Here is a 24,888-nt window from a genome sequence, read left to right on the forward strand (position 1 = left end):
AGAACTTGTGGAAGAGCTGGGCAAGTTCCATCCTACTTTGGCAGGAAGTGTGGAGTAGAGAGGACTGGAAGACCACGAGCGAGCTCTCAGTTACAGCCCCATCTGTCATCATCAGACCACACAGGGTAGCCTTTTAGAAGACTTGGTGGAGTTCTTAAAGTGCTTAGATGTGAAGCACTTTTATATGGTTAATCACATAAGAAAAACATGAGGTTAGTATGATTGCACATTTCTATTGCATGCGGTTAGTGCACGAGTACATGCTACAAAGACACTTACAAGCGCGATATGAAGTTGGCACAATATGAAGTTGACACATACAACTGGGAGACAGTTGCTGACACCCGCGACCTCTCAGGGTTGATTTGTTAGGAGGGGCATTGGAAGAGGTGAGGAAATGGAAAGCTCAACTGGCCAAGAAGAGGGCCCTTGGAACGTTTGGGCTACCATTAAATTTACAATCGATTATCCAGTCACTAATGTCAGGGAATTTGTGTCCAGAAAGTAGGCAAAGTTCATATAACAACAGGAATAGGCCACAGGCTAGGATTATTATTGCTCAGCCAACAAATGGAGCAAAGTAAAGGCTTCTTCAACTCCCATGTTTGCATTTTAATCCATGTCAGATTTTCAGAGTACAGGGAAGTAAATCAAAAAGAGTAAGAGGACATGTTAGTGACTTTCACTTTGCAAAGTCTTGTGACTTGGCTTTGACTTGGAAAAAAAATGACTTGGTTACAACTCTATTAAGTTGCATTACAACATGAAAGGAGAATCATATTACCTGCCGGCTTTGTTGCAGATTCACCAACAACTTATCTTCACTTGGGATAAAAATATCTGAAACAAGACCAACATGTGTGATCATTGCAAAGACTGCAAACAGTGCAGCAATGGAAGCTTAACCTGCGCATCTCGATTCGAGATTCAGGGTGGCTGCAATATGTACCATCCACAAGGCGCACCACAGCAACTTGCCACACCACCTTCGACAACACCTTGCAAATCTGTGACTTCCACCAACTGAAAAAACAAGGGCAGCAGATACATGGGAAAACCACCACCTGCAAGAACCCTCCAAGCCACACACCATCCTGTCTTGGAAATATATTGGCTGTTCCTTCACTGTCGCTGGGTCAAAAATCTTAGAACTCCCTCCCTAACAGCACTGTGGGTGTACCTACACCACATGGACTGCAGTGGTTCAAGAAGGCAGCTCACCACCACCTTCTCAAAGGCAAATTAGGGATGGACAATAAATGCTGGCTTTGACGGAGATGTCCGGATACCATGAACGAATAAAAAGGGTGTGGCATTAACAACAACAACTTACATTTACATAGCACCTTTTAACATGGAAAAACGTCCCAACGCACTTCACAGAGGGATGATTGGAAGAAAATAGATGCTGAGCCAATGAAGATGATATCAGGAGAGGAGTGATACAAAGTATGATCAAAAATGTGGGTTTAAGGAAGAGTGGTCCTTCAAGTCTCGCATGCAAGCATCCTTGAAGCACAGCTTTGATGATCCTACTGGTTGTCTGGCTCCAACTACCTCACCATACGTTGCTGTTTTTTGTCAGCAATACTCAAGTTCTGTATTACCAAATGACTATACAGAAAGTCCTTGGGTATGTGACCATTTTCCACCTTTTCCATTTCCAGTTTTTTTTGTTCTGAAAATTCACACACGCAATGAAATCCATCATCATGATTAAGAGCCCCAAAACTTAAGTACTTTCGTTTCCACCCTGATAGCCTCTTTAGTTAAGATGAAGTGCTCACTTTTTTTCACCAATTCCAGGAATTGCTAGACCAAGGTCCATTTCGTTAGCCTTCTATTAACCCAATAGTCAGCTAAGGGGGAGATTTAAGAGAGTTGTTCAAAATCTTGAAGGGGTTTTGATGAAGTAAACAGGCAAAAGCTGTTCCAAGTGGCAGAAGAGTCGATAACCAGGGGTCCACGGATTTAAGGTGATTGGAAAAGATCCAGAGGCAACGTGAGGGAAAGAGACATTTACACAGCGGGCTGGGTTGCATTGCCTGAAAGGCCGGGGAAAGCAGATTCAATAAGAACTTTCAAATGGAAATTGGATACCACTTGAAAGGGAAAGATTTGCTGGGCCTTGGGGAAAGAGCAAGAAACAAAGAGCTGGAACATGTACAATGGGCCGAATGGCCTTCTGTGCTGTAACAATCTATGATTCTATGTTCTAACAATAATGGAGTTGCTGACTAATCCTAGCAATCAATCTCTAGCGATGTAGTCCACAACAGACTCAGAAATGGCACAAGAAAAAACCCAGGCTCACTCACTCAGGCCCAGATCGCTTAGGCATGGGGTGGCCTGGAACAAAGCCTAAGGATCCCGCAATGTGCACAGTGGTTTTTAACCAGCTCTAATCACACAGCTTACCAAAACAGAATAATGATAAGCCTCCCACTGCTTGTGCAGCTACCCTGCCTGTTGGAGGATCGGTTTTCAGGATTACCTGGAGCTGAGGGGGCAGCACCCAAACATCAGCAAGGGACAGATGCTCAGTCCAGGTTCTATTGAGCCAAACCAGTCTGCCATTAACAAACGTGTATTAACGCAATGAAACAAATTGGTTCTAGCCCCACTAAATAACAACTTACCATCAACATCAGCCACAACCATCATGCGGGGTCGAGACAGACTGCTGTGCAAGTGGTAGAAGTTCACCGTGCTGTCAAATGTAATAAACCCAATGCGGGTCCGTGAATCACCTGGTAACCTGGGTAACAGAAACAGGAAAACAGGGTTGGAAGTGCGATCAGTCCCCACTAAAGGAACTGCAGCTGTTTTCCTGTGGTAGCCTGTTTTAAGTGCAGTGGGACCGCTCGAGGGGGAGGGATCTGGGATTTGAACTCATGTAAGTGGGGACAAGCATGGAATGAGAAAAGTTCCACTCAGTGTGTCATGCCACTCCTTTAAATGTCCATCAGCCATCTACCCCTCCATGAGCTCTATCTTACCCATAAAACTAGGTTAGAAAGTTGTGAGTTTGAGCTCCAATCAATATTAATCAGGGCAGGCTGGTTTCCTGCACTGATTTTGAATGCCTAATTTTCTAGATATTTTTTCCATAAGTGGCCTGGGTTTTTAATGTTTGTCCTAGCCTCTCCAGTGGAGATACTTTGGGTCCGGATTGAATTTAGAGTGTCTGTTCTGTGATGAACAAGACATCGCGGCTGTGGGGGTCAGGCTGAATGGACAAAGAGGGTCTTTTTCTGTCCATCAGTTTGTCCCCAAGCACATAAATCCAGCCTCAGCCTCCAGTACAATGGGGTGCTACTTTGCCTGAGGTGCTGTCCACTGGATCAGGCATTAGACTTTGGTCCCAGCGGCCTGATTGAATGGTCCATGTGATATTCCATGGAGCTCCCTGCACCAAAATGCTTCACCCGCAAGCGCAGTGACATCCCTTCTGTACACAGCAAGATCCAATATTCGACAATGTGAGGCTAATGATTTTTGGTGCTGTTTGCTCTATGTGAAATGTTGGCCAGGAACCCACAACCCTCTGACTTGAGAGATCTGACACTTCACATTGAAAACATTTTGACATGGACCCGGATTGATGGCCAAACGTTCATTCGATTTGGAAAATGGATTAAGCAGACAGATACTCAATGCCTCACCTGTCTATGTTCTCCAGCAGGGTTTTGCAGACAATTCCCAGATAACCAGTTTCCACCGCGTTGTAACTAACATCAAACACAAACAGGTATGTTACAGGCCGAGGGCACCCAGCCTGAGCAAGGACAGAGATAACAGAGAACAATCAGTGAAATCAATCTCCTGACAGTCGAAGCGATGCACCAATTATGTCACAGTAAACAGCGGTTTATGAATGGGCAGTGGGGAGGTGTGGCCACTGTTAGGGGTGGAAGTAATTCACCTCAGCTGTCCACTCGAAGGAGGTCACGGCGTGCCAATGCTCACAGAAGGGAATGAAAGATAAGCAAAGCAGATAGCACTCACCTTCCCCCACCCCGCCCCCACCGGCCCTCCCCCACCCATGGCCGATCCCATGCTTCTGCCAGCCAGGCCCAGTTATAGAGAAGGATTGGTCAAGTGCTGGGAGACCTGCCTACCTGGTACAGGTGTTCAACATAATGACAGAGGGTCTACCTGGTACAAATGGTCTGCACGTTGACACTGTGCATTAAGGGAGGGTGTACCTGGCACAGTTATTCTGTGCAGTGGTAGAGGATGTATCTAGAAGAGGTGAGTTGTACAGTGGGACAGGATGTAGCTGGTACAGGTGATATGTACAGTGGGGCAGGGATTAGGAGATACAGGTAATGTGTACAGTTGGACAGGGTGTAGCTGGAACAGGTGATATGTACAGTGGGACAGGGTGTAGGGGGTACAGGTAATGTGTACAATGGGACAGGGTGTAGGGGGTACAGGTAATTTGTACAGTGGGACAGGGTGTAGCTGGTACAGGTGATATGTACAGTGGGAAAGGGTATAGCTGGTTCAGGTGATATGTACAGTGGGAAAGGGTGTAGGGGGTACAGGTAATGTGTACAATGGGACAGAGTATAGCTGGTACAGGTGATATGTACAGTGGGACAGAGTATAGCTGGTACAGGTGATATGTACAGTGGGACAGAGTATAGCTGGTGCAGGTGATATGTACAGTGGGACAGGGTGTAGATGGTACAGGTGATATGTACAGTGGGACAGAGTATAGCTGGTACAGGTGATATGTACAGTGGGACAGGGTGTAGATGGTACAGGTGATATGTACAGTGGGACAGAGTATAGCTGGTACAGGTGATATGTACAGTCATAAAAAACAAAGGCACATAAGGAAAAATCTTTTTATATAGTAAGTTATTAGGGTCTGAATTAATTGCCTTAGGATATAGTGGAAGATTCAATCATGTTTTTCTAAAGGGAATTGAATAGCAACTGAAGGGAAAAAATTGCAGAGCTACAGGGAAAAGGCAGAGGAGTGGGACTAACGGAGGAGCCTTTACAGAGAGCTGGTACAGACAAGTCTGGATAAATGTGTGCAGGGTATCTCTGGCACGGGTGTTCTGCAGTGAATCAGCTTGTACCTGATATTCCAGAGGTACCATGAACTCCAGTGCTGCATGCTGCAGTTCCGGCCGACTGTGCGGGTTACAGTAACTGCCTGTCATGGGATCAAAGAGGAAATTCCCAGGAACTGGAAGAAGAAAGAATTGGATAGTGAACGCCAACTAATCTGATCTCCTCTGTTGCATCCTCTCCTTCACCAGGTCCTGCTCTCCTTTCACCCCGATCATTACCGACCTCCTCCAATGACCAGCCATTCAGTGAACTGATTTTAAAACCTCTGTGTTGGGCTACAAAGCCCTTCGCTACCTTGCCTCTTTTTACCTTCACAACCTCGTCTGTTGCCTACACTCTCCACTCTTCCAGCTCTACTGTACGGTCACCCCCCACTTCCTGCCACCCTGCTATTGGCAGCAGAGGTTTAGGCATCAATTCCTCACCATCCGGCACCCCCCCTCCTCCCCCTGCCCCACTGGCCCATCCCTGGAATTTTCTGCCTAAGCCCCTTCGTCTTGCCTGTCCTTCACAGGACATCTCCTGTCCTTCAGAGACTGTCACAAAACCAAGATTCTCGCTGCACTTTAGTTACCTCACTAGTGTTCTGCTGCTTGGCTTTGATGAACAACTTTGAACCCCCTTGGGACACTAGCAGGTGATTGGGCTGCTCTGTCCTGGTTGGTGTTGAGCTTCCTAATTGTTGTTGGAGCTACACCCTTCCAGATAGTGGAGAACATTTATCATATTAAAACTGGGCTCCCTCCATGCTTCACCTCGAAATGGCACTCCCAATTGGCTAGTTGGTCTTATGCAGGGCAGCCAGACAGTTGGCCAATTATCCTCAGTATTGCCATGGACAGAAGGAAGGGGCAGAGACCTATTTGACTGGGCCTCAACACCAGTTACATTCCACTGAGACTTCTAGTCATTAAGCTTATGGAAAATCGGGAGAGTGTTACTCATGAAACCAAGCTGGACGTCTAGAGAAATTAAACCCAGGACAACTTGCAATTCCCATCAGTTGATAAACACGTGTGATTATATCAGTTACTAATCATGTATTGCCTATAGGCACCTTCATCCCTGACAATTTACATGTGGACAACCCTCGTTATGGAGCAATAGGATAAAACTGGCCATTGACTCTGCTGGGTTCTGTATATGAAGGCAACTATCAGATATCATGTTTGAATTGTAGTTTCAACCCATTTGGGCTTTCTTCTGGTGCTTTGTGATGACATCTGAACTCTTTGATCCAACTACATGTTCCCAAGGTATCCATTATTCACGGCTGAAACCTGAACATCAACCTAAATTTTGGTTTGGCCTCTGAATGTTCCCAGAGAAGACCAAGTCAACTACCTACAAGTGCTCCTACCATCATTGAGTGAGAAACAAGTGTTGCATTTCCAGTGTTGCTGATCAATGAAGGTGATGAAGGGGTTGATGTAGGTCTGACACGTTGTACAGCGAGGGGGTACATCAGTGATCAGCAGTGGAGGCTCCTGGAAAAGCAGCAGGTAACATGTTATCAACATTGTACTATTTATTCCAATGTCGCCTTATCACTGTTCCTTAACCTAGCTTAGGGTCATCAACATTCCAGGATCGAAAGACTAACCTCCAGGATATAGCTGTCAGCATAAAATCATAAGAAACTGGGGCAGGAGTGGGTCATTCAGCCCAATGAGTCTACTCCATCTTTCAACAAGACCACAGCTAATCTGATAGTGGCCTTAACACAACTTTCTTGCCCAAGGGTTGCCCATAACCCTTGGCTCCCTGAATTGTCAATCAAAAATCTGTCTAATTCAGCGTTGAATACATTCAATGACCCAGCCTCCATTGCTCTCTGTGGAAGAGAATTCCAAAGACTAATGACCCTCTGAAAGAAGAAATTCCTCCTCACCTCTGTCATAAATGGGAGACCCCTTATCTTTAAATTGTGCTCCCAGTTCTAGATTCCCCCCCAAAGAAACATCCTTTCAGCATCGACCCTGTCAAGCCCCCTCAGTATCTTATATGTTTCAGTAAGATTACCTCTTATTCTTCTAAAGTACAATGACCAAAGACAGGAGAAACAAAAGCATAGGTGGCAATAAAAAAAAAACTGTTTGTAAAGATAGAATTCTTTGAAGACTTTTGATTATTATTATAAAAATATCGGACATGGGGAAAAAGAAGGTAGTTTTACTGAGAGGCAGGAATTATCCAGCTGAGTAGTGAAGAGTCTGCCCCATTTTCCGATTGGCTGTAGGAAGGCGGGCACCACGATGATGCATGTATCAAGTGACCAATGGTGGATGTGTGGGCGTGGGGTACTTGGAGGCAAGAAGTCATGTGATGACCCTCCAGGTCCAACCAGAGTTGGCAACCCGAATGGAGCTGTATCTGCATGGTCTTTTGGAAGGTAAATTGACAAAGATGCAGGATATTAATTAATTATTTACAGTGGAGTTATAGCGAGATCCGGTGGCTCAGAGGGTAGTGCCTTTGCCTCTGAGCCAGACATTAAGGAAAAAACTGGAAATTAATGATACCAGTAAAATTTGTTCAAACTGGTCTTGTACACCTGAAAATGGAGCTCCAAAGGTATTGGTTTTTACTGGCCTTTGACAATTTTGAACTGTTTATCCTTCTGGGCTGGTTCAAGTCCCAATCCAGGACCTCTTGGCCGTGGAAAGGGCGTTCATGACGCAGCCAAACAGGCTGATTATCAACCTGCTAACCCTTCCAATATGCCAAGGGCAGGTGGAAAGAGTGGGAGAAATTCCTGGTCAGCCATACTTGATACAGAATGGTGCCTCTCAAGCTATTACCACTTGTCTCTCCCTCTCTAAACAGAGAGAGCTGCCTACGGTCCCTTCCGAACTATGGCTAATTACGGACAGATTGAGCAATAGCAGATCAAGATTGCTTGGTAAGCTAAGAAAACTCGGTGTTGCTGTACAAGGCTCTGGCCAGTACAGTGGGCAGTTCTGCTCTCCTAATCAGTGGAAGGATGTTATCACTTTTGAGAAGGGGCAGATGTGGGAGCAATGTAGATGCGCCCATATATCAGGAATGTAGCAACATAGGGAAGGGTATGGACTATTCAGCCCTTCGAGCCTGTTCTCCCCATTTTGTTAGATCATGGCTGATCTGCACCATAGCCCGTACCATAACATCCTTTGATCCCTTTACTGAACAAAAATGTCAACTGATTCAGAAATGAAGCTACGGTAAATGGTTAAGGACCCACACAGCCCGGGAGAATGTTCGTCCCATTCCATTCGACTTACCCTGGAATCCTTGAAGGGTTGGAAGATAAGACCCAGAGGAAGTTTCACCTGTTTCAGCAGTGCCGGAGTCTGTGGAATATTCACCAGTGTGCACTGAAACACACTAGAGAAGCAAACAGGAAAACACAACAATTATTGCAGCATGGTTGCATTGTGAGTTCTACACACAGAAAATACCCCGGTGTTGTGCAAGTTCACTGCCCATGTCAATCTGAATCACACACACCTACTGTGAATTGGGCAGGCTGTCTGATTAAGATAGGTCATGTATCTCAGTCCAGTATACCTTTACTATACCCAAGTTCTCCAGGTGCACGCCACTTATTGTGCAGTTGTAAAAGTGAATGTTCTAATCTCTGACTGCCGGGGAAATAACTTTGGAGGGGGAGCTAAATTCCGGTGAGGTGGCCTTTTAATGAATATACATGAGATGCTAATGCATGCAGAAGGGCTTCCCGACATTGTTCATTGGGAAGCTCGACCTGCCTTTAATCTGCCTTTAAATTCCTGAGAAATTAATTCCTAAGGTTCATCCCACCGTTGGGAAACTGATGTTTGGCCTCAAATTTAGCTCCCCCTCCCGCCAAACTTCCTGCTGCAGGCAGGATCAGAAGATTCCACCCTCTACGTAGCTAACAAACAGGTTCATCCCTGTACTCCCTGTTATGCACCATTGACTTAAACAGAATTTTAATTTAGGACATCCTGTGTAAAAGGTCTGGGGAAGACTGTTCGCTTCTGTTTCTGTAGTTTATACTGTAAATTGGGTGTGTTTATCATCCCCAGCAAGAATGTTTATACTGGCAAGTATCACAAACTGTTTTGGCAATGAATGGCCAACTATTTAACAGTGTAACATCTCAGGCACAGCAAGCACGAGATCAGAAAGCTCCCTGATAAATGGCATGTGCTTTGAAGGAAATGAGGGACTGCTCCCATATGCTACGTGTTAGTCAGAGGTGGGGGGAGGGCAGGGAACAAGGGAACATAACACACAAGACTGGTACTCCACTCAGGGCAGGGGATGGTTGAAATGATCCCAGAATATCTGACAGTGAGTAATTACTGCTTGCACTGCATGAGGTTTACCAAGATTCACCCTCGATCCTTGCAGGTGGACATACTCCACACATTTCCCAAGTAAGAAGCTCTAGTTCTCTGTTCTGATAGCTAAAAGCCCTTAAACTAGGTAGAAATCAACTAGCCTACCTCAGGCAGGGTCTTGGCATCCATATGTGAGGGAAGCTAAACTGGACATGGTATTGTAGGTGTGGCCAGGCTAAGGGCGAGGTGTTAGCCAAGTCCCCGCCTGCCGTTGGAAGAGCAGGGGGTGGTTTTACCCTGTGTCCTGGCCAATATTTATCTCTTGACCAAGATCAATAAAAATGAATGGTCCAGTCATTACCTCATTGCCATTCGTGGGACTTCAATGAGCACAGACTGGCTGCTACCCTCCCTACATTATAGAAATGACCACACTTCAAAAAAAAAAAGTACTTGGCTGTGAAGCATTTTGGGGTGTCCTGCAGCTGGGAAAGGTGCTGGATACATGTAAGTCTGGCTTTCTCTGGATGTTATTCATAGAGCCCACACAGTTCTTACTCCGAGCAGCAGTTCAATTTCCGGAGGTGGGCGCTCAGGTTTGGCTCAGGGGCTGTCGCCGGTTCTGCCCGCGGAACATCCCTTTGCTGCAGGAGGTTGATGGGCCACACGTGGCCTTCACGTTGGTTCAGGTTGGCTGTCGACTCTTGCAGCTGCTTCATGCAGAACGTCTCCTGTCAGGACAACAGATAAAATCATTGCACAGGACACTTGGAAAAGGTGGGGAAATGGGAGCAGAGTCTTTATACGTATCCATTCACGGGGATGTGGGCGTTGCCGACAAAGCTGCATTCATTACTCGTTGCCGGTTGCCACCTGAGAAGGCAGTGATGGAGTTGGCCTCTTTCTTGTACTAGGTTGGATTCCTGCTCTTGGCCATGGCAGGGATTGGGGCTGAGAAAGGTTTAAAAATGATCAGTCGGGCTCACAACGTGGCTCACTTACACTTGCTAGAAGCTGCGTATATTCATATGCAGGGACCTGACCTCTACAGGCAAAAGGAACATGTCCATTGCACGTTTTTTGAAATAAACAAAAAAATAGGATTGCAATAGTTCCCCGGTGCATTCTCCATGGCAACACCTCAACCAATCAGAGCCAGCTTGCCAATGAATCAACACCCTTTTCTTATGCAGTATAAATTGTTGCTCCCTTTGAAATTTGGCATTCTTGCATCTGTCCTGATGAGTGCAAGACGAAAAGTTTCGGCAACATCTCTTTTTTTCAGCAATATTCAAAGGTGGAATTTAAAAAACCGACCAGGGTGCCATCTCAGTCTGTCCATCCCTGCCCCATATCTAATGGTGGAAAGTGCACTAGTGAGTGTTATTGCAAGAGCAGGGTCAGCCAGTGTTGTAACACTCTCCACAAATGACTCAGTGTCTGGGGGAGTCCCATATGATGAATAACCCATGGCTGAGGTACTGGAAGGTGCTCTCTACACCCAGAAAGACAGGAGAGAAACAAATTGGAAACAAAAATTGACTTGCTTTCATTTGGTGTGTACTTGGTTGGCACGCCATGCACTGCCTTAAGCATCCACTCCCTCGGTCAGCGGCACACCGTGGCTGCAGTGCCCAGGAGCCACTGGATGCACTCGGCAACTCGCCAAAGCTTCTCTGGCAGGACCTGCATAACCTTCCCATCCTCCATAAGGCAAAATCTGTGGGAGGCCAAATGGCCTCCTTCTGTGCTGTAACCATTCTGTGATTCTACCAACCTGCACTGCCGAACTCCTCAGAACCTCTGTGAGTGATGACTTGTTCTGCAGACTTTGCCCAGGACAGGTGTGTGACTGAGATCCAACGGACCCATTAGTGCCTGAATGATGAACTGGAATGGACAACAAGAACAAGTTCAGATGGTTGGCAGGTCAGATGATTGGTCAGAATATAAAGAATAGCAGAGAATGACTAAAAGGTTAATCGGGAGTAAGAAATTAGAGTATGAGAGGAAGCTAGCTAGAAATGTAAAAACAGATAGCAAGAATTTCTACAGGTATTTAAACAGGAAAAGAGTAGGTAAAGTGAGTGTTGCTCCTCTAGTGAGTAAGAATGGGGAGCTAGTAGATAATAAGGAAATGGTGGATGAAATGAACAAATATTTTGCTTCTGTCTTCACTATGAGGATATAAAAAAATATCAGTAATAGCTGTAAATCAGAAGGTGGAGGGGAGAGAGGAACTTAGTTAAATTGCAATCACTAGGGAAGTGGTACTGAGCAAACTGATGGCGCTCTGGGCTGGCAACTCTTTGGGTCCTGATGGACTTCACCCTAGGGTCTTAAAAGAGGTGGCTAAAGAGGCAGTAGATGCGTTGGTGTTAATTTTCCAAAATTCCCTAGATTTTGGAAAGGTTCCATCAGACTGGAAAGTAGCAAATATAACCCCTCTATTCAAGAAGGGAGGGAGGGCAGAAAACAGGAAATTATAGGCCAGTTAGCTTGATGTCTGTCGTGGGGAAGGTATTAAGAGTCGATCATTAAAGAGGTTATAGCTGGGCACTTAGAGAAATACAAGGCAATCGGGAAGAGCCAGCATGGTTTTGTGAAAGAGAAATCATGTTTAACCAATTTATTAGAGTTCTTTGAAAAGGGAGACTGTAGACGTGCTGTACTTGGGGTTTCAGAAGGCATTTAATAAAGTGCCACATCAAAGGCTATTGCGGAAAATAAATGCTCATGGTGCAGGGGGTAGCATATTAGCCTGGAGAGAGGATTGGCTGGGTGGCAGGAAACAGAGAGTATGCATAAATGGGTCTTTGTCTGATTGGCAGGATGTGACGAATGGAGTCCTGCAGGGGTCTGTGCTGGGGCCTCAACTTTTTACAATTTATATCAATGACTTAGATGAGGGGAGCGAAGATATGGCAGCTAAATTTGCAGACGACACAAAGATATGTAGGAAAGTATGTTGTGAAGAAGACATAAGGAGTTTGCAGAGGGATGTAGATGAGTTGAGTGAGTGGGAAAAAATCTGGCAGATGGAGCATAATGTGGGAAAATGTGAAGTTGTTCACTTTGGCAGTAAGAATAAAAAAGCAGAATATTACCTAAAAGGAGAATGACCACAGAATCCAGAGGTGCAGAGGGATCTAGGTGTTTCCGTGCATGAGTTAGTATGCAGGTACAGCATGTAATCAAGAAGGCTAATTTAATGTTATCCTTTATTATGAAATGAATTGAACATAAAAGTAAGGATGTTATGCTTCAGTTATACAGGGCATTGGTGAGACCGCACCTCGAATACCATGTGCAGTTTTGATCTCCTCTCGTTGGAGGTGGTTTAGAGAAGGATTACCAGAGGGGAGACCAAAACTGTCAGGAAGAATGGGGTCTGAGGAAGGATGGGCCAAGGAGCAAGCAAACAGCAGACAGACTGGGAGTCAGCAGAGACAAACTGGGAGGGGCAGAGAGAGCAGACAGGGAGCAGACAGACAGGAGTGAGCAGACAGCAGATAGATTGGGAGTGAGCAGAGGCAGACTTGGAGCAGCCGGACTGGGAACAAGCAGACAGCAGACAGACTGGAAGTGAGCAGAGAGCTGAGATGGACTAGGAGTGAGCAGAGACAGGCTGGGAAGGAGCAGAGACAGATTGGGAGTGACTAGAGACATATCTGGAGTGAGCAGGGAGCAGAAATACTGGGAGAGAGCAGAGAGCAGGAAAAGGTTGAGAGTGAGCAGATACCAGACAAGACTGGGAGGGAGCAGAAAGCAGAGACAGACTGGGAGCAAGTAAAGAACCTGCACTATTTGGTTTATTCTGTGACATCCTTAGAATGTCCTGAAGCACATTGTCACCAATTCATTATTTTTGAACTGTTGCCTATGTTGACAATGTAACAGCCAATTTGCACTTAGGAAGGTCTCAACGTGGGGCTTAGAACCTATAGTATTCTGACTCAGAGACGAGCGTTTTACTGACTGAACTAAGCCTGATGAAGATGGAGAGAGGAGGAGAGAGATAAAGAGGGAGAGGGATAGATGGATAAAGAGAGAGCATGAGGGAGTTATAGAGAGAGAAATAGATAAATCGATGCATTCTATAGCGCATGCTAGAATATCTAATAGGAGAAGGAAAACACTACAAAGACACTCTGAAGCTCTCCTTGAAGCACCACAGCATTGACATTAATAACTTGGAGGAACTTGCTACCAATCGCTCAAAGTGGCGACAACTTGTCCATCAAGTTGCATCATGCTTTGAGTCCAAACCCCTTAATGATGGGACAGCAAAGTGGCAGAGAAGGAAAGAAAAGGAAGTGAATCCTACACTCCGGATCCACTGCCTCGTGGGACATCCTGCCCCATGTGACCAAAGATCTGCAGGTCGAGAATTGGCTTGTTTAGTCACATGAAGACCAATGCAGGAATTCACAACCTGAGTAGACATCATCCTCAAAGCGAGAGACAGCAACTGAATAATAATATGCTTTACAGCCAGTAAATAGGAGTACCCGTTTAGACTGGCAGAAGGGGGAGAGAAAAGAGATGAAGATGTTAGAACTTACCTAGGTCCTAAAGTTAATCACATCTGAACGTGATTATCAGAATTTTAATTTGTGTTAACATCAGTCATTGGCCAGGACAATGGAAGTAGAAACTATATCAATCAAGACAATCATTTTGTCAAGTCTAGAGTTTGGATGAGAAGGGACTCACTTCAATGTACACTCTGGTATAACTCACAACAAAAGGATACATAATATATCAGGGAACAGCCCCTCTAAGCTCAGAGCTCACTGGACAGTCAGAAGTCCAACATCTACAGAGGCCAAGTTTGATCACCTCAGGTCAGCAGGAAACAAGATTGTATGAATCTACCATAACAGTTATTGGGGTCTGAGCAATAAACTTGCATAAAAGCAAAATACTCCGGATGCTGGAAATCTGAAACAAAAACAAAAATTGCTGGAAAAACTCAGCAGGTCTTACAGCATCTGTGGAGAGAAAGACAGAGTTAACGTTTCGAGTCCAGGTGACTCTTCTTCAGAACTGAAGAGAAGTGAAAATGTGGTGAAATATGTTTAAGGGGGGCCGGGACAAGTAAAGCTGGATAGAAGGCCAGTGATAGGTGGAGGCAAAGGAGAGATTGCAAAAGATGTCATAGACACAAGGTCGAAGGGGTGTTGACGGTGGTGATACTGGTTAAAGGAGGTGCTGATGATGACATTAAGAGTAGAAAGCAGAATGAGCAAGTGACAGATAGCCCTAGTGGGGGTGGGGTGGGGGGAGGGAACGGTGTGGAAAAAAGGTTGAAATAGGCTAAAATGTGGGGATAAAACAATAAATGGAAATAAATTTTAAAAATAATAAAAATAGGTGGGGCAAAAAATATTAAAATTAAAAAATAAATATTTGAGAAAAGGGGATCAAAAAGGGGTGAATTTGGAGGAGAGAGTTCATGATCTGAAGTTGTTGAATTCAATATTCAGTCCGGAAGGCTGTAAAGTGCCTAGTCGGAAGATGAGGTGCTGTTCCTCCAGTTTGCGTTGAGCTTCACTGGAACAATGCAGCAGGCCAAGGACAGACATGTGGGCATGAGAGCAGGATGGAGTGTTGAAATAGCAAGCGACAGGAAGGTCTGGGTCATGCTTGCGGACAGACCGAAGGTGTTCCGCAAAGAAGTCACCCAGTCTGCGTTTGGTCTCTCCAATGTAGAGGAGACCGCATTGGGAGCAGCGAATGCAGTAGACCAAACTGAGGGAAGTGCAAGTGAAGCGCTGCTTCACCTGAAAGGAGTTTGGACAGCACGCTTGAGCCTGAATCACGAGGAATTATTTAACTGTGTTTTAAAGATTTCCCAACGTGACCCTAAGTGAGAGAGAGTGAGAGAGATTGAGCAGAATGCATTATACATCGGTCTGCAGTATGCTTTGCAGTAGTTGGTTCCTCCCTCCCCACACCACTCCCCCAGTAGATTAAAGCTTTCCAACAGGAGTACTGATTTCAGAGAGTAATGGCACATGAAACAGATACACCATCCACAATACAAACAATGCAGATGGCAAAATTTTAATTAGAACAGTACAGCATCAATCATTTATACCAGTAGCAGATTGTGTCACCTCCCTCACCGCAATAACCTACTCATTTGCCTCTCGTTGGCATAGCTACAGAAATAGTAACAGGCACAGCAACAAGCACAGATGAGCCTCAGGGCAGTCTGCACAGACCTACTAAAATCCGTCAGTGTATCGTGTCTGATCTGCCACTCAGGCTACGACCAGTGGCAGCAGACTTCAGTTTGGCCCAGGGCACTGCATGAAAGTGTTGTCATGTCCAAGAAAGAACTTGTGCATCACTAAGTACCTTTCACAAGGTGTAGGCACTGTTGCAATGTATTAACACAAGCACAACAAGCTCACACAAACAGCAATGCGATAACAACCAAGTAATGTTTTTTTAGTATTTGGGACTGTCACGAATTGCTTCATCACACGAAAGGAATAATTTTCACTTTAGACAATATGTAAAAGGGATGGTATCAAATCAATCACTCCTTGCACAGCATGTCTGAATCTTCTTTATACTACAGTGGCCTACTCCTGCTCCTAATTCACATGTTCATAGTTAATATTACCCATATTGTAGCATCACACAACATTAAAACTCCTCCCCCACCCCCACCACCCAGAAAAGATCCTCACATTGAATTCTCACAAGTAGTGGGTTATTCAGGTTTACGTGATAATTCAGAGTGAATTACCCTACAATTCACTCACAAGTATCCATAACTTCAATCTCACTCCAGCTTCTCAAAAATCCTACTCGTTGAAAGTTGGCAGCCAGTAAGTATTTGCAGCCCGCAATGATTGAGTGAGCAGAGATGAGAAAAACACATCAAATTATTTGGCATTTTTTAACAGCACAATTCCAGACATTGACTAACTGGGATGGAGAGGAAAATAATTTACAGAATATTTAGTGTGTAGCTGCTGAAGATTTGGCCACAGTTCAAACACAAAGACATAAGAGGCTATATGAACAGTTGAGAGAGCACTGACCTACTTGTAGGGATTTGCTGCCTACAACAATAACAACTTCCATTTATAAAGTGACTTTAAAGTGGCAAAACATCTCAAGGCACAGCAGCATTATAGGTTGACATCGAGACACAGAGTGATACAAGGATAGTGACCAAAAGCTTGGTCACAGCTCTGAGGAGTATCTTAAAGGAGAAGGAAGAGGTATCATCCTGGAGGTTACCATTGACCAGAAACTGAACTGGACTAGCCATACAAATACTGTGGCTACAAGAGCAGGTCACAGGCTAGGAATAGTGCAATGAGTAACTCACCTCCTGACTCCCCAAAGCCTGTCCAAGGCGCAAGTCAGGAGTGTGATGGAATACTCCCCACTTGCCTGGGCGAATGCAGCTCCTACAACACTCAAGAAGCTTGACACCGTCCAGGACAAAGCAGCCCGCTTGATGGGCACCACATCCACAAACATTCACTCCCTTTGCCACCGACGCACAGTAGCAGCAGTGTGTACCATCTACAAGATGCACTGCAGGAATTCACCAAGGCTCCTTCGACAGCACCTTCCAAAGCCACGACCACTACCATCTAGAAGGACAAGGGCAGCAGACACACAGGAACACCACCACCTGGAAGTTCTCCTCCAAGCCACTCACCATCCTGACTTGGAAACATATTGGTCGTTCCTACACTGTCGCTGGGTCAAAATCCTGGAACTCCCTCCCTAACAGCACTGTGGGTGTACCTACACCACATGGGCTGCAGCGGTTCAAGAAGGCAGCTCACCACCACCTTCTCAAGGGCAACCAGGGATAGGCAATAAATGCTGGCCTAGCCAGCGAAGCCCACATCCTGTGAATGAATAATAAAATAAGGTGAAGAAATTTAGGAAGAGAACTCTATAGCTTAATGCCCAGGTAGCTAAAAGCAAGGCCACCAATGGTGGAGCAATGAAAGTCCGAAGCTACACAAGAGGCCAGAACTGGGTAATTGCAGAAGTCTCAGAGGGTTGTAGGAGGTTACAAACCGTTATCCCACACTGGATTCAACATCTAGTCCAGGAGGAGGATAGCCATTAACCATCTGGGATCACAAAGCTGGTCAGCTGCATTGGTGATGGATAATACCCACTTCATAGTTTCAATCCCCATGCTACGTCAATGAGTCTGAGCTTTCTCCCTCCCTAAAGAACTAATTTTATCTGGCCAGCCCTGCCTATATTCCATGGGTGCCTTTATATTTAGCTCTGTGAGTTAATCTGATTCAGCCGCGTTCATCAGTGTAATCTCTTTTCCGCAAATCTTCTCAATAGATTGAGCATCTGCGCAAGCCAACCATGCTCTGTCACCATGGCAACATTCCTTAGGGCTAACCAATGAGCAATCTTCTCCACATTCACTGCTCCCTCACCATCTTCTACAGTTGCTAGCTACCAGCTCTTCAGTCTCATTCTTCACGCTAATTTTGTATGGGATCTGTGTCTGCGATTCCAACTGGATTTGATACTCAATGGGAGCAGGGTTTGGGCCTAAAGATGGGCCACGTGACCAAAGACTGACCTAGCACAGGGGCACTGAAGGAGTGGACGGGTGTGAAATTGGAAATTTACTAGAAAACTAGGCGAACCTATCAAATGGCTATCACTCATTTTGCACGATCACCTATCACCAATTTCACCCTCTATATGTACCAGCTGATACTTTTAAGGAAATTTACCTTTAATTCTTTAACCTCATTTTGTTTCTCTGGTGCATGTACTGGAACAGGCTGCACCTTACCATAAGACAGCATCTTCATAGCAGCGTATCCCTTAGACCTTGATAAGACACTGCTTAGGCCTCGGCTGGAATATTTTTGTTTTTATTTATTCCTTAACGGGTTGTGGGTGTCACTTTGTTGCCTATCCCTAATGCCCTTGAACTGAGTGGCTTGCTAGGCAATTCCAAGGGGCAGTTAAGGGTCACTCACATTGCTGTGAGTCTGGAGTCACACGCAGGTAAGGATGGCAGATTTTCTCTGTGATGCAGATGGGTTTTTAAATGACAATCAACAATAGTTTTCATGGCCACCATTACTGAGACTAGCTTTCTGATTCCAGATTTTATTAACTGAATTTAAACTCTGCTAGCTGCCATGGTGGGATTTGAACCCATATCCCCAGAGCATTAGCCTGGGTCTCCGGATTGCTAGCTCAGCGATATTACCACTACACCATCACCTCCCCGTTAACAATTCTGGGCCACCACACTTTGGGAAAGGTGTCACAGCCTTAGAGAGGGTGCAAAGGAGATTTATTAGGTGGTACCAGGGATGCGGGAATTAATTTATGTGGGGAGACTGGAGAAGATGGGGTTGTTCTCCTTAGAGCACAGCAGGTTAAAGGGAGAGTTGGTAGAGGTAGTAAAAACTTTGAAGGGTTTCGATAGGGTAAACAGGGAGAAACTGTTTCCAGTGGCAGGGGATTGATAAACAGAAAACACATTTTTAGGTGCTTGGCAAAAGAACAGGAAGAAACTGTTTTTACACAGAAAATTGTTATGATCTGGAATGCACCATCGAAAAGGGTGGTGGAAACAGATTCATTTGAAACTTTCAAAAGGGAACTGGATAAATATTTGAATGGAAATACCTATAGGGCTATGAGAGAAAGACAGATTTCCATTTATATAGCGCCATTCACGACCACCAGAGACATCTTAAAGTGCTTTACCCCAACCAAGTACTTTTTGAAGTGCGGTCACTGTAAAGTGTAAAAAATGCAGCAGCCAATTTACACACAGCAAGCTCCCACAAACAGCAATGTGAGAACCAGATGATCTGTTTTTTTTTATGTTGATTGAGGGATAAATATTGGATTGGACACTAGTGAGAACCCCTCCCTGCTCTTCTTCAAAATACTGCCTTGTGAACTTTTACATCCACCTGAGAGGGCAGACAATGTTTAACGTCTCACATGAAAGAGGTCACCTCCAACAATGTAACATTCTACGAGGAAAGATTGGCAACTGAGATTAATTGGATAACTCTACCAAAGAGCCAGCACAGGCATAATGGGCCAAATGGCCTCCTCCTGTGCTGTATCATTCTATGGTGCACTTCTTCACAGAAAGAATAAATACAAAGCAGAAGCAAAAAAAGACCAAACTCTTTTCATATATATAGCATCTTTCACAAAGGCCCAAAATACTTCACCGCTAATAGATTGCTTTTTAAAAAGGAGTGTTGTTACAAAAAAAAATGCAGACAACAATTTTGGCACCTGGTAACACAATTGAGATAAACATTGGCCCGGGCACAATTTGAACTCACCTCCTCTTCTTCAAATTGTGCCATGCCAGCCTTAGTTTAATGATTCATTCAAAAAGTCATGAGTCTGTACTTCAGAGTAAAGACGATGTGCTCAGCTCTGGTAGCACCACTTGAATGCACAACTTCCGGCTTCAGAGGCATGAGTGTGACTCACTGTGACTAGATAGTCCTTGGGTTGGAAAATTATTAAGGAGAAAAAGGAAGATAGACTTTCATTTATATAGCACCTTTCACAATGTTAGGGTGTCTTAAAGTGCTTTATGGCCAATGAAGTACTGTTGAAGTGTAGTCACTGTTGCAACATCAGAAGCACAGCAGCCAATTTGTGAACAGACAGCTCCCACAAGTAGCAATGTGATAATCTGTTTTCGTGACTCTGGTTGACGGATAAATATTGGCCAGACACTGGGGAAAACTCCTTTCTTCGAAATAGTGCCATCGGATATTTTGCGTCCACAAGAGAGCAGACGGGACCTCGGTTTTAAGTCTCATCAGAAAGACGTTCCTCTGGCACTGAAGCACTAGCTCAATACTGCACTGGAGTGTCAGCCTGGATTATATGCTTATTCACATAGACACAACTTTAAGCGTGAAATTATTCCCATAACTAAACCTGACTTGTAATTTCCCCAGTTTCTAATCGTGGCCCCTGAAGAGTTTCAACAAAGTACATTAAAACCACATTGATCTTTATAAAGTCTTAAGCTAGGGCATTGGTAGATATTAACATGCAGGCTAGTATATCACTTAATTGATTAAGTTTCAAGTGTCTATCTTGTAATGTTCTATGTTGGCACGTCCATTCTAAAGCAATAGCACCAGCAGAAAGCAATGCTGACAGGGAGTTGAAACTTGGAATACTAGCAGAACTCACGTGGCATTGCTTACAATGAGCTGAAACTCGGAATACTAACAGACCTCTCATGGCATTGCTCACAGTGAGTTGAAACTCAGAATACTAGAAGACCACCCATGGCATTGCTCACAGTGAGTTGAAACTCAGAACACTAGCAGAACTCAGGTGGCATTGCTCACAATAAGCTGAAACTCGGAATACTAACAGACCTCTCATGGCATTGCTCACAGTGAGTTGAAACTTGGAATACTAGCAGACCTCTCGTGGCATTGCTCATAGTGAGTTAAAGCTCGGGATACTAGCAGACCTCCCATGGCATTGCTCACAGTGAGTCAGAATAATTCATTACAAATACTAGCATACTTCCTGTGGCATTACTCAGTGAAATCAAATGGCATACCATCTGACCTGCTGTGGCGTTGCTCATAGAGAGCGGACGGAATATTAGTAGCCCTCCTATGACATTGCTCACAGTCAGAGTAGCATTAAATAATACCGGCAGATCTCCGATGGCACTGCTCACTGAGAGTCTGAGGATGTGATAGGCGTTTGAGAGATACGGAGGGAGATAGTGAAATGTGCCAGTAATTGGCAAAATGCTTTTTGATTGAGTTCTGAAAACTTTGAGTCAATGAGAGTAAATGAGCTCTGCTGAAGTATGTTACTTTTACTATTAAAATTATGGACACATATAAAGTAGAGCATATGCTATAAACAAGTCTCACTTTGTAATTTATATGCAGATTATTTGAAACCATATAGATACATAACAAAAACAGAATTACCTGAAAAAATCCGTCAAGCCTTATGTTTTGGTAATATTGTAACAACTTCTATTCTTACTTCCTCCATAGGGTGGTGCTATAAACACCAATATTGCAAGAAGACCTGTTACTTTAACTTTCATCCAGAGGTGCAGTTACAACTTCCCCTGGCCTGTTACAACACCGACAAGATATACTACTTCCTCCAACTAATCTGTTGAAGGGTCATGAGGACTCGAAACGTCAACTCTTTTCTTCTCTGCCGATGCTGCCAGACCTGCTGAGTTTTTCCAGGTAATTCTGTTTTTGTTACCATGAACAAGGCTGTACAATCACCAATAATATATACAGGTTTGTTTATAGCGTACACTTCCATCAACACTAGCTTTCTCCGTCGCCCTTTGTTGATCTGACACGGCAGAATAGGACTGTAAATCAGTGGCCATGGTGAGATATTTTGTGAAGTACTTATATTGTTTTAAAACAGCAAATCCCATGAGTAATGCCATGGGAGATCTGACAGTATATAAATACAGGTTTTGTTTCTAGTACACCTTTCACACATGAAAGTCTGACACATGCAATCAAATTGATTTAGATATATTCTTAAACCAGCAACAACAAGGACAGGTGAGGAATCCCCCCATCTTCCCCCTAGGGACATATCAAGACCAGGTGAAGCTCTCTCCTCACCCTTGGGGATACATCAAAGTGGGGGGGTGGGGTATAGGTGAGATATTCTTCCCACAAGCAGGAACTCAGCGAGGGCAGGTGAGGCTCTCTCCCCACCCTCGGAGACACATAAGGACAGGTGAGGCTCTCTCCTCACTCTCAGAGACACTTAAGGACAGGTGAGGCTCTCTCCCCACCCTCAGAGACACATAAGGACAGGTGAGGCTCTCTCCCCACCCTCAGAGACACATAAGGACAGGTGAGGCTCTCTCCCCACCCTCAGAGACACATAAGGACAGGTGAGGCTCTCTCCCCACCCTCAGAGACACATAAGGACAGGTGAGGCTCTCTCCCCACCCTCAGAGACACATAAGGACAGGTGAGGCTCTCTCCCCACCCTCAGAGACACATAAGGACAGGTGAGGCTCTCTCCCCACCCTCAGAGACACATAAGGACAGGTGAGGTTCCTTCCTCTTCCATGGGAGAGATGGGCAGCAGTTTGGAAAACAAATCACTGGGCAGCATTCTCACAGATCTCCCATCGGTGGCACAAGGGGACATGAGATTAGTCAGATGGTCTACACAGCTTGGAGTAAAAATGGCATCCCATTCTAACTAACAGCTCCTAAAGAAATAACCACTTGTAATTATATAGAACCTTTCACAACCTCAAGGTGTCCCAAAGCGTTTTACATCCAATAAAGTACTTTTGAAGTTTAGCCCCTGTTGCACTTTAGTAAAGCAGCAGCCAATTTGCACACAGCAAGCTCCCACAAACAGCAATATGATAATGGCCAGATAATGTTGTTTAATGATGTTGATTGAGGGATAAATATTGACTAGGACAGGAGACAAGAGAAACCTAAAGAGGGGAATGGAATAAAAGTCATAAATGGGGATGAGAGAGAAAAATACAGAGACTGTTAAAGAAATTACGACTGGTGGTCGAAATCCATACGCTGAAGTCACCTGGAATGGATCAAATCAAAAGAACAATTCTCTACAATGAGAAAGGAACTGGTAATAGCCAAAGATGTAATTGGTGTCATTTCCGATTCCCTCCACACAGATCTGAGCAAACATTAAAATAAAAGCAAAATACTGCAGGTGCTGGGGATCTGAAATAAAAACAGAAAGTTCCGGAAAGACTCAGCCAGTCTGGGAGCAACTGTGGAGAGAGAAATAGAGTTAACATTTCTTCTTCAGAAGAATCATATTGGATTCGAAACATTAACTCTGTTTCTCTCCACAAATGCTGCCAGACCAGCTGAGTTTTTCCAGCACTTTCTGTTTTTATTTCTGAGCAAACATTAGTTCTTCCCAGTGTTGGTCGGCAGAGATGTTCCATTGGAAATAGGAGCAGGAGGAGGTAATTCCGTCCTACAAGCTGCCTCTACCATTCAATAATGATGGCTGATCTTCTCTCTCAACTACACCTTCCCGTAAAACTTCCATATCCCTCAACCTCCTTCGTGCCCCCAAATCTATTGGTCTCAGTCTTGATTACAATCGATGAAGAATTCACAGCTCTTCACTACCCTTAGGGTGAAGAAATTTCTCCTCATCTCAGTCCTAAGTGTCTGACCCTTTATTCTGAGACTGACTTGCCTAGTTCTAAATTAGTCACAACTGATGTCACTGAAGTGGCATTATGTTATACACAGCAAATTTTTTAAAATCCAAACTTCTACATTAGCCTGTAATGAGCCAAAAACATCTCAAGAATCACGTAAAGGGCAAGCACTTACCCAAGGGCACAGGGTGGACTTTCCTCTTTAAATGTTTAGTGGATTTAAAAAAGGCTGGCATCATAACTGGGTGAAACTCAACATTCTGCCACAACCATCCTCTTTGTCCCAGGGTCTCCTGCAAAAGTTGGCAAATGCGTCTCAGTCTTTTGATATACAGTGTGAGTAACTCCACCCACTCTCCCCTTTCACATTATGCATGCTACGTCCCTTGGCAATGTGCAACCTCAGTTAGTCTCCAGGTTGACTGCATAAAGTGCTGCGCCATCTCCCACCACCTCCACCGCACCCCACCCCACCCCCCCCCCCACTCCAACTCCCCAGCCCCACCCCCACCCTCGTTGCCATAGAGGTTTTATGTTACAGGGAAGGGAGATGTTGATTATCTCATTGTCAGTCTTAGCCCAGATTAAAAACGAGGGCATTCTGTGTATTGTAGTGGGTCACTGACTATGGCAATCAAATAATGTATTCTTTTCCAATATGCCTTGTTTCTAAATTAATTCGGCAGGGGTTTGAAATAACAGGATTGATCTTTTGTTTGGAGGTACCATGTTTTGTGATTTGAGTGTCTTTGATTCATCATTTCTCAAACATATTCAAAAATTGTATTTTATAAGTGAACCCACCTTTCATTTATTTGCCCTTTCTAGCTTTACACCCAAATTCAATTTTACATGGCACTATTTTCCTTCCTTTATAAACAGCACACTCTCAGCTTTATTGTGTGAATGTTGTCAACCAAAATGAGGAAAAACAATAGGTAATGAATAAATTATTGATTTTTTTTGTCCCAGGCAAGTTCGAGCTGTACTTTTTCAAAAATGAAGCCGTAATTAAAAATTGAGATAAAGAGGGGAGACCAAAACAAAAATTTTAATCAATTTTTGGGATTAAAGTATACTTTGGTAGTCGCCAAATTGAAATGAATGAAAGTGGTGAAATTTGGTTTGGTGGGCAGTACAATCTGGGCCTTAGCGAATGATCAGCCAGCTTTACAATCTGCCTGAATTTGTACTCATTTAAAAGAAAATGGAACATGACGCAAAACGTGCTGGCAAATATTTGACAGAGTTTTCTCTGGACTGAAACTAAAAGGTGAC

At 44.4% G+C, this 24,888-nt stretch overlaps 1 protein-coding gene across 2 annotated transcripts in view; it reads right to left on the minus strand.

Annotated features, from left to right (window-relative positions):
* The window catches only part of LOC144668658 (protein transport protein Sec24A-like), a 49,996-nt gene that overhangs the window by 19,124 nt on the left and 5,984 nt on the right, over positions 1-24,888 (minus strand). For both annotated transcript variants that reach the window (XM_078530944.1, XM_078530943.1), the window contains exons 2-10: positions 23,786-23,903; positions 11,176-11,288; positions 9,957-10,129; positions 8,355-8,457; positions 6,452-6,578; positions 5,097-5,206; positions 3,666-3,778; positions 2,640-2,758; positions 785-840 (exon numbers count right to left, since the gene is read on the minus strand). In XM_078530944.1, the coding sequence (XP_078387070.1) occupies positions 785-840; positions 2,640-2,758; positions 3,666-3,778; positions 5,097-5,206; positions 6,452-6,578; positions 8,355-8,457; positions 9,957-10,129; positions 11,176-11,288; positions 23,786-23,849 (978 nt within the window). In that variant the 5' untranslated portion in view covers positions 23,850-23,903. The remainder of the gene's footprint in view (positions 1-784; positions 841-2,639; positions 2,759-3,665; positions 3,779-5,096; positions 5,207-6,451; positions 6,579-8,354; positions 8,458-9,956; positions 10,130-11,175; positions 11,289-23,785; positions 23,904-24,888) is intronic.

The sequence above is a fragment of the Cetorhinus maximus genome, chromosome 27 (genome assembly GCF_964194155.1).
Source record: "Cetorhinus maximus chromosome 27, sCetMax3.hap1.1, whole genome shotgun sequence".
NCBI classification, from domain to species: domain Eukaryota; kingdom Metazoa; phylum Chordata; class Chondrichthyes; order Lamniformes; family Cetorhinidae; genus Cetorhinus; species Cetorhinus maximus.